We start from the raw sequence: 11,092 nt of genomic DNA on the forward strand, positions 1-11,092 counted from the left end.
GTTGTGCAACACCACTCATGAAGTACTTCTAGGATGCCTATCAACAACGTGTATTATGTGCCTTAAAAAATGGAAATGTAGGTAAAATGAGGACTGTATAATCTTAATTCTAATAGCAAATACCTCCCATTATTATTGTCTACTAGAAGTTACACTGAATAAATACAAAGCTTGAATCAACTCAACAAAATCAGAACTGTACCTGTTAACTGTGATCTACGGTATAGTGGATGTAATGAGTGGGCAGGGCTGGTGAAGAGAAGTGGAAAGGCTTAAAAAATGCACCACCTGTACTCTACTGAAATCTTAGAAATAAAATGTTTTTTTTTTTTACAGAGCCTTAATATTAAAAAGTAAGCATTATTATAAAATTAGATTAATACTTCAGTAAGAGGCAAGAGAGATGCATGTACTTTTATTCAGTTTTTTGGGAATGCCTGCATCCCTATTATAAAAACATAATCTTATGCACTTCCTAATGTGCTAACAGCCCCTGTATCTTTCTTATGATAGCACATAAAGAAAAATAAGCTGTAGTTAACATCTTTTAGGGCACTAGGGTCCTAAAGAACATTCTGTTCTGTATATTCCCTGGTCACCCTTCCAAGGTGTTTCTTGAACATTACCCATCCCTTTTTACAGAAGGTGATAATTACCAGAATTCACTGATGATTTCTTACACCAGTAATAGCTGATTCAGTTTGAATCATACAACATACCTACCAACACCCCTCAGGGTTGCAATATCTTAAAAGAAGATTGGATTTGAAGATATCACCTGCCCAAGGTCACTAGACATAAAAGTCATATATAGAGCCCTCCTGTTCTGCTAAGCTGTTTGATCATGAAATGAGAAGAAAGTACCTTGAAGATCAAAATCTAAGCAAGTGTGTCTGCTGTCTTGATTAACTTCTTCAATGTGAAATACTTGCTAGGCCTCCTTTTGCAATTTAGTAACCTCACACTTAGGAATTTTTTTTGCTTTCCAGATCAATAGGGAATGTTTAAATCAGCATTAGATAGTATAAGAATATCTCAAAAGCTATGCTAATGTCAACTATAAAAACAAATTAAACATGGTGAAATAAGATTACTTTTTATTTCACAAATAGTATCTGATAGTGGTAACAATAACTTTCAAGTTTTTTTTTAAATACTATAATAATTTAATGCCAATTGTTGAGCTTCCTGATTGAGCTATGGTTAGCCTTAATACTTTGGGACTAAATGACATTTTGTAATACAGGAAATACTAGCCTACTGAAGTCATACAACAAGGGTATTTCCCACCAGGTAGATGGCCAATCAGTGCCTTCACTAAACACGAATGCATTGTTCTCAAAACTCAGAAACCAAAATGGAACATGCTCCTACCCCCACTGGCAAGGTCTAAGTCTGATGATGTTTGTACCTTTGTTTCATTGTTCCCTTAGCTATTCTGTGACTGTAAACATGCCTTCACTCCTAAGCCAGATTGCTCTGATAGGGTCAAACACATTCATTATACCCATAATGCCAGTTCCTTGGAATGTAGTAGATGTTACTCCTGAATCTCGACAGTAGTTGGCATCACATTACCAGGGTGTTACAACTGTACTTTTCTACTTTTTATTTCTAATTACCCCTTCAATGCTAGTGATTGACCTTAAGTGACAGCTCAGAAACCTTTAATGTTTCTGGCATTCCTTTGCTTCTGCATTAGAAAAATGATCTGAAATGCAACAGAACTACAAAGCAAATAAAGTCTGGCAACTGGAATATGTTTCCAAGGGACATTCCCATTACCATAAAGTCAAGTCATGTGGAAGTAGGGTGGCTGATTCAGGATACCACTCATTGACTGCTGGCCTGAGTCTCAGCTGTAGCTAGGAGGTTGGGCTGGATTCTTCAACTGCATCTTGCTTATGTGGGGTTAGTGATGCCTTTTAATGATAAAATGGCCTCATTTCCTGCCCCTGGAATTTCCTGAATGAAGTTAAATTGAATAACATTCTAGACTCTTCATTATAAGATGCATGCCTCGTTAGAAGTAGCCGTGCGTAAAAAAAGATAAAAGGTCATTTGAATAAATATCAGGAAGACAGAAAGAAAAACAGAAGCCGCTGTGGTCCCTCCACATCACTGGGGTTCAGCTGCCAGGCCTTTGAAGACTCAGGGTTATCAAAGATTAATAATGAAAGCCAGGTCTCTGGTTGGTGTCTTTTTCATACTCTTGCTTCTACATAATCCCCAAGGGGGCCAAATTCCCGTGCTGTGCAATTCCACTCATCACAATCAGATTTGTCTTAAATTCTTCCACAGGCAGTGAATGGAAACAATGCATCTGCGAGAAGCCTTTTCCATGAATGAGCTCCTTTCTCAGTGCCCTCTGCAGGAATGTCACATTCTGAGGGTGTTTAAGAAAGTAAGAGTTTGGGAAACCAAAGCATTGGAAAGTTGAGTATATTGATACAAATATTAGTCTTCATTATTCTTGAGACTAAACAGGATCTTGACAACAAAGCATGAGTCATCTTACCAGCTAGTCATGAAATCAGCCTGAGCCTAGGGGGGATTTGATATTTCTCCCCAATGGAGCACTGACGAGCAAAAGAGAATGCCCCTCAAGCACTGTGAAACTCCTCGTCGCTAAGCACACAGTTCCCACAGTCCCTACCTTTGCAGGCCATTGTCATCAAGGTGAATAGATCAGCCTTCATCCCTTTTTAAGACTAGAGTTTAATAAGAATGTCTGGAACTGCCACACTTTCATTTTGCAAACTGCATTCGCTCTCTAGTTCAATAGTGGCTTCTATATTTACTTAGTACAGAATGGCCATTAAATTATAAATACGACATAGATTAGAAAACTGCGAGTTCCATTCACTCTGTGCACAAGAAGAATGTTCTGATCCCATATGTGGCTTGGGCTCAGGAACTGTGATATTTTACACTAAAAATAGGATATAGGTTGTAGTACAGAGACTGAAGGAGGTCTCCAGACTTCATTTTGGCATTTTTGATAATTTGAAGATCCTTGTGTTGCTCCTTCACAACTCAGTCCCTGTCTACATACTTTAAACACTCATTGTATGAATGCATTTTGGATCTCGAGACTTACCAGCATTGATATTCTATGACACACATGTAGTTACCAGCAGTAATAGCAAATATGTGATGATGTCTTTTAGCTACACAGTTTCACATACATGAGACTGTAACCAAGCCTCTGGGATGAATAAGCTATTCTCTCTTCACTAACTGTAGACCTTTTATTTAAAATGCTTTTGGAATCTTGATGTCCCCTCTAGTAGACTATGCGCATCTTTCTGAAGGCCAAATTCAGAATCTTGTAGCTCCATCATCAAATGCAGTGACTGGCATGGAAGAAATGCCAACAGTGTGCCTGTACTCTGAAAGATGATACATTCATGGTGTATCAAGACTGTCTTTTATATCGTGAGTAGCATTGTGTACAAATCTCTTAAAACAAAACCAAAGAGCCAAGTATTAAGGCTCAAAGCCCAGAAAAGCATATTTATGAATATTTATAACTGTAGAGTACAATAGCATCTAATTTATTCTGTGGATGTGTTATTTAACTCTTATGGAGATATTATTGTCTGTTTTTTGTTTTGCCAATGAAGAATAATGGATTATCATGGTTTTCTAACATGCTAGCTACAATTTGATAATTCCCAATTCTGAGAACAGTGCCAACTAGGACGAAGTCCTACCATTTTAAGAGTGTCTGGATATATTTAAAACTGTTATTTGAGAAGTTGGCTGCCTTAGCATCAACAGCAAACAGTGTTTATTAGAAATAGTTAAAAAGGTATATTTTATTTGAAATCTCTTTTGCCTAGTAATATGGCATATGGTGGCCAAGTGTCTCAAACCAAAGGAGCATTATAGGTGCCTATAACTGTATTTTTGAAAGAAAAGCAGCTTTCTCTTAATGAGCCCCTATGACAACTCTTAGGGAATGCTCTGATGCAGCAAAACGTGATTTTAAAAATGTATTAGCGTGCTCTGTTTCTCTTATGATGAAAAAATACAAACAAGTAAAAGCAGTTTGCAAAAATTAAATATATACTTGTATTCATGACAAATAAGTACAAACTAATAATTCCAGTCAAAAATTTTAGTCATTCTTTTTTTTTCTGGCCCAATTATGGTATACAAATAAATATTCCATATATCTTTTCCAGGTTTCTGTAATTTGTTTTCTCCTGGAACATTTTCCCATACCCAGGACTTATCTTTAACACAGTAACACAACATGAGTGTCATTCCTCTCGAGGGTCCCAACAGTAAACACAGCTTCAGTAACAGGAGAGTAACTGTTCTTTCAAAACACCTCTGAGGACTGTGCGTGTAACCCGTATAAAATGTAAAGTTACCCACATCCCACAACAGGAAGTCCATGATAAGTATAAACAAGATTCTCAAAGCAATGTTCAGGTAATGCCTGTAATCCCTCAGGCTGGCAAACTAAGTGTTCAGGTAACTGTTTTACCCAATTCCTCAATTCCACTTGTGTGTCTGATTAGTCATGGTCACAAATCAATGAACAAACAACGGCATGGAACAGTTCCCAAAGCAATCAAAATGAAGGAAATCCTTCCATCAAAGTAGGAGGACCCGTCAGTGATGACATGCAGTTTCTGAGAGACCATACAAAATTGTTTTCTTGATAGTAATAAGAAAATTATGCATCAGTGAAAATGCAGGCTTAGAAATATAGTACTGAGAGTTTCAATTTATGGTATCTTCATTGATGAGAGAAAGTGGAACTCTTACGATGAAAGAGAGCTAGCTGATCTCTCTGGCATTGCTGATGGCTCCCTAACCAAGCTCAGTGTTTAATGATGTTGTACAAATAAGAAGCCGTGGGGGAAATACGAAATATCTGTAATAAATGCCATCCTGTAAAGTAGTTGATGGATGGAAGAGTGTCTAATGCATTTTAAATAAATGCATATCATACTATCACATATAGTGAGTCTTACAAAATTATTACTTAGATGCACAGTCCTTGCAGTGGTTGACATGGCAACTGTGAAGGAAGTCTGATTTAAATGCTACTTCTATTGTAGTCATCAACTGATGGAGCTGCTGTTAGTCATATTGTAGTGTCCCTTCGCCACTTTGCTACATTCAGTGCAAAATATTTTGGGGATTTTTTTTTTTTAACTTTTATAAAAATAAAAGGCCCTTTAGTTCCCTTGAGCGTGCTTAAAAGGGTACATACTAGCAAGATGCCCGAGTAAGCATGGAACATGAAGATGGAGAGGTGGTACATACAATATGGTAGGTAGGTCCTTATATACATCTTAAAGAACAGAAATATGATGAACCTATAAAAAATAAACAGAATTCACTGTGGATATTTTCCTGATATGCTGTGATTAATTGCTAGATATTTTTAAATTGTTTTCATGCATTATAAAGCATAAAATCTGTCATTAGTAATTCATTGAATAAGTTTGTCTTCAGCCATAATTACACACAGACCACTTGCATATACATTGTCACAGACCAACCTTACCGCAAATCTTTAAAATTATCACATACTGACTTGGTTTCATTTTTCACACGTGTCCTGTGAAGGTTGGAACCTATAGTGCACACCATGCAGGCACTCATAAGCAAGAAATAAATATTCTGCTATAACTTAGGGCTTAAACAAATGTACTTTCAGGAAATATATATATATATTTTAATGATTTCCTTTCGCTTGCGCTAATTTAGAGATTGGGTCGTCGGTGCTGCCAGTTTGGCTTGAAGTGTATGGGAGAGTTTCAAGATCCTCCGGAATCTCTAAAAGTCACCATGGAGTTTATCATGTGCAGGTTCTTCTTTTATCTTGGAACATGGGAACAAATAGGAAAGGTTTGGCAGTCAAGAACTGTTGATTGAAAGACAATTAGGTTGTTCCACGGGCACCAAGCTCACCCCAATCCTTCCAAAAGAACTCACAGCCAGACCCCAAACATAGGAGCATGTGTTCCCAGAGAGCAGCACTCAGTTTGTTGTAATGGAAGCCAGCTTCCGGACCCGCCTGTCCACGAAGAGCTGAGCATCATGCTTCCAGGTCACTCAAGTCCAAAGGTACTGGTCTCTTCAACAGCCGTCAAGAGTTTTTCATAAAGCATGGAAAAGGAAGGGTATGGAGGAAGATCCAGGCGGTTAAAACAAGTGTGGGCTCTGCAAACGAAGAAGCACAACATAATTTAGCAGAGGGGCTGAGTAAACCAAGTCCATGCTCCTGTGCGCCTGCACGAGCGTGGAAGTGAATGTGTGTGTGTGTGTGTGTGTGTGTGTGTGTGCTCGCACACCTGTGCATGTACTAAGAGTGCTTCTCTTTCACATTCAAATTTATGTGTTACCATTTTCACAGTTACTTGGGGGAAAGTAAAGTTATTTCAACTTAATAGCCCCCGTGACCCAGTTCCCAGTTAATTGTGATTGGTAAATAAAGATGCCAACAGCCAACTGACATCTATGGCCAGAAGAGACATAGGTGAGGTTGAGGCTTTGAGGGCCAGGGTCAGAGAGGACCATGAGGAGGGTAGGAGGAAGGAAGAGGCTTTCCTGGAAAAAGAACATGGAGGAGGGAGAAGGAGAGCCACCATGGGCTAGGGCCAAGAGAACGTGGCCCAGAGGGCTGCCCGACTGGGAAGCAGCCCAGATGGAATATTGTAAATAATAAGTGATAACTTGGGGTTATTGATTGGAAAGCAGATTCCAACAGCATGGAGGGTAGGCAATTTCCCAGCTATTGTGTTGCCCAAGGCATATTAAATATATAAACGCTGTGTGGGTCTTTCATCCAGGAACATAAAAGGTCTAAGGCGGGGAAGAAGCCCTGGGCCAGGATCTCAATATTTCTTATAACACAGAGTTGAAATTTTCTTTGGAGAGTAGGACCCCTAAAATATTTCCTTTATGTGCCACCCTTTAGAAGATATATTTCATGCATAGTATTTCTTGCTGAGTTGTATGAGTATGAAACAGCCAAGTTCAGCCTTTCTTCCCTTTCTATTCAAAGACAAGAATAAAGACTTTGCAAAGAGATTCACTTTGATTGCCTTCCAGCACAGTGCCTGGATGTCCATTGGATAATGTGTGGCTCGGTGGTTTTTCATTTTCTTGGTCAGGGATGAGCAGCAACTACAGCTGAAGACCAGACTGTGTGGCTCAGGGCTTGGGGAAAGTCCCTGGCTAGGCTTGTCTGCAGATATTGTACCTGCTTTGAATTCCAGGCTGTAGCCTGCTTTCTCCCTGTTCACAACACGGGAAAGCATCCATTTAATCACAGTTATATGCAGCACTCTTTTTTTAGAAATACCTGCTCTTTTGCCAAGACTGGGGAGGGGCAGTGCTTTCCTGTTATTTGCACCTGACTCACAATAAAGAAATAGTCTCTGAATAGTCCATCTTATCAGGGGCTGATCTGCACTTTTGACACAGGATAGGAAGCACCCTATCCTGAATTCACAACAGCTTGCTTGCTGGAACTAAGTAGTTTATATTCAATTTTTTAAAAAAATGAGCCTGAAGTAATATGTAATTTGAGGAGCCATGAGTAGGATAGTCATACAAAAGTAATGTGCAAATTTTTATTGTTACTAATTGCTTCTTACTTGTGAGGTGAATATAACTACTGTTCCTATACATAATAAAGAATAGGGGAAAGATGAAAACTTTGGTGTTGACGACGAGATTTGGGGTTGAACCCCACTTCTACCAACCACACCAGCTGTGGGATTTGGAGTGTCGTATTAGAATTCTGAGACCCAATTTTCTTACCTGTAAAGAAGAGTTAATATAATAAGGTAGTTTATCTCAGAAGAGTGTGAGGATTCATTGAAATAGCAGAAACACATTTCACAGAATGGCTGGCACATAGTGTTTGACTAAATAATAATAGGTACATTGTTAGGTCCCATTTCCTTGTCATCAAGAGGACTCTGTCCTGACTGCCTTCAATAAATTGCCCAAAGATAACAATGACCATGGGGAACATGACCTAATCAAGAGATAATAAAGCAGGTGTGTGTTCATATGACTTATTAGAAACAGAATGTGAGGGGCTCTGTTACCACTGAAGAGTCTCTGCTCAGCTTTTCTACTCCTGTAACCTCAAACTCTGAGACATACTGGTGGGAATCGCCTCACCGAACTCAGAAAGTAAATTCTAAAAACCAAACCAAAACAAAAACCAAAATAAAACAAAACAAAACAAAAAAACCTTCAAAACCCCAAAAAACAAACATCCTAGAATTTCATTTACCAAAATTCCTCAGATAGCTCCTTATGATGGAGTCCAGACTGGGCACCCAAGTCAAAACAAAGTTTTACTAACATACTACTGGATCCTAGAGATGACTTAAAATCTATCTGGTCTGAAATTCTAAAATATAAAAGCAAAAAAACCTCTAAAAATACAAAATAAATGGTTTCATTTTTGTTCCAGGGGAAGGTGAGGGACAAATATAGAAGTGAAATATGTATGCTCTAAGCAGGTTTTCTGTGACAGCCAGGGATGATTCCTTATCCCATTTGTCTAAAATATGGTAGTTTAATTTTTTAAAAAATTTTTCGTTGTTTTGTCTACTTACTCTTCACTTTCACTGTTTCATTCTACTTTTTTTTTTTTTTTTTTTTTTTTTTTTTTTTTTTTTTTTTTTTTTTTTTTTTTTTGGTTTTTCAAGACAGGGTTTCTCTGTGTAGTCCTGGCTGTCCTGGAACTCACTCTGTAGACCAGGCTGGCCTCAAGTTCAGAAACCTGCCTCCCAAGTGCTGGGATTAAAGGTGTGCGCCACCACCGCCCACCTGTTTCGTGATTCTTTACCTGCCTTTTCTTTTTAATGCTTCTATTGTGGTAAATTTTACCCTTGTAGCTGTCCTCAAATGCCCAGTTTCGTGGCACTAAATGCACAGCCCTCAACTTGTAAGGATCAGGAATTGTCTAGGAGGCAAACCTCAGGCGTGTTTGTCAGGGGCTATGCAGATCAGATCAGCCTCTGTGCATACCTATGAGGGATTATCTAGAGTGGATGAACTGAAGTAGGAAGGCCCACACTAACCAGGGGAGAAGCTATTCTAAGGTCTTGGGGCTCGGATTGAGCAAAGAGAAAGTGAGCTGAGCATTAGTACTCATTGTTCTACCCCCTGACGGTGGACACGGTATGATCAGGCACTTTAAGCTCTCTCGGCTATGACAGAGATGCCCGTTGAACTGTGAGCTAAGATCAGCTCTCCCTCCTTTAAACTGCTTTGCCAGGACATTTTAGAACAGCAGCAAGAGCAGGAACTAAAACACCCAGATGGATGAGCAAGCAGCCCTATCATTTAACTCTAGCACATTTACATATGGCAACTGAAACTGTCTCCTTCAAACAGGAAATATATCTCGTTTGTCCTCCCCCCTTCCCCCACCCCCTGCCCTTGCCCCTGGAACTCACCATTGTCTATGATTTTTACTACTTCTGTGTACTTTAAGTGGAATCTTAAGATATTTTGTGCATTGTGTCTGGATTATTTCAATTTACATGATGTTTATAAGGTTCACGTTGTAACCATGGCTCAGGATTCCCTTCACTCCTGAAGCTGAGTAACAGTTCCACTGTGCATATATATATATGTATATATATATATATATATATATATATATATATATATATATATATATATATATATATACCATGATTTGTTGATTTATGCATCTGGTAGCAGACATGAGTGTGTTTCCACCTGTGGTTATTATAAATACTGCTGCTGGGAACACAGACACATACACATCTATTTAAATCACTGGTTTTAGCCTCCGGGGGAGCCATCCAGAAGTAGAATTATGGGAACATGGTATATTTAATGTTTTAAGAAACCACCACAGTTTTCCATAATGGTCTCATATTCTCCATTCATATCAGCAGCACACAGGAGTTCTAATTGCTTGAGATCTTCACCAACACTCATTTTCTATATCTTATTTATTGTCTTAGGGTTTCTATTGCTAAGATGAAACTGCATGACCAAAGCAACTTGGGAGTGAAGGAGGTTTACTTGACTCACACTTCTGTATTACTGGTAATCACTGGGGGAAGCCAAGACAGGAACTCAAATAGGGCAGGAACCTGGAGGCAGGAACTGATGCAGAGGCCTTGATGGGGTGCTGCTTACTGGCTTGCTTATCATGACTTGGTCAGTCTTTCTTATAGAACCCAGGACCACCAGCCCAGGGATAGCACCACCTACACTGGGCTGAGCCCTTCCCTATCAATCACTAAGGAAATGCCCTACAGGCTTGCCCACAGCCCCATCTTATAGAGGCATTTTCTTAATTGAGGTTCCCTGGTTTGAGATGACTTTAGCTGGTGTCAAGTTGACATAAAACTAGCCAGCATACTTATATTTCTTTAAAATTTTACAATAGCCATCCTAATGGGTATGGAATTCATTTGCTTTCTGAAGCACTAGGGTTCATATTGATTTGTCTCAATATTATATAAGAAGTATAGATTCTCTGGCTGGATTTGAATCAGCAAGCTGCTATGCATCCTAGAGCCTAAAGGAATGAATGTCACAATAACCTAAAGGAGCTTAGAAACACACCCTCCCCTGGTAAAGCTTCAGACGAAAAAGAACCCCAAGAGATACCTGATTTCAGTCTTGTTAGGCTAAATAGACAATTTCACTAGGCCATGCCTGGTCTAGTGTTCTTGCACTAAGAACACAGGGAGACAAGAAGTGGCCATTGTTTTAAGTCACTAAGTTTGCACCCTTTGTTTTGTGGCAACTAGAAACTAGTAATAAATGTTAAGGTCATCAAACATACAAGGAAAGATATAGAATGTGATGATGGTTTAATACAGTATAATCATGAATCAAGGCCCAATGCTAAAGGAAGGCAGAAAAACAGGGATTCTGCATGTCTCTTTCAGTTCCTGTAGTATCTATACTATTGTATCTTATCTAGGAATTTCTCCCAAGCCTGGGCACTACAGTTATCAACACAACTGGAAGGACTGAACAATTGTGTGTGTGTGTGTGTATGTGTGTGTGTGTGTGTGTGTGTGTGTGTGTGTGAGAGAGAGAGAGAGAG

The 11,092-nt window shown here is 39.0% G+C and overlaps 1 protein-coding gene across 7 annotated transcripts in view; it reads right to left on the bottom strand.

Moving 5' to 3' along the window:
* Positions 1-2,215: 2,215 nt before the first annotated feature.
* The window catches only part of Hecw2 (HECT, C2 and WW domain containing E3 ubiquitin protein ligase 2), a 382,291-nt gene continuing 373,414 nt past the window's right edge, over positions 2,216-11,092 (bottom strand). For all 7 annotated transcript variants that reach the window (XM_031367485.1, XM_031367488.1, XM_031367483.1 and 4 more), the window contains one exon: positions 2,216-6,189. In XM_031367485.1, the coding sequence (XP_031223345.1) occupies positions 6,078-6,189 (112 nt within the window). In that variant the 3' untranslated portion in view covers positions 2,216-6,077. The remainder of the gene's footprint in view (positions 6,190-11,092) is intronic.

The sequence above is a fragment of the Mastomys coucha genome, unplaced genomic scaffold (assembly GCF_008632895.1).
Source record: "Mastomys coucha isolate ucsf_1 unplaced genomic scaffold, UCSF_Mcou_1 pScaffold14, whole genome shotgun sequence".
Lineage (NCBI taxonomy): Eukaryota > Metazoa > Chordata > Mammalia > Rodentia > Muridae > Mastomys > Mastomys coucha.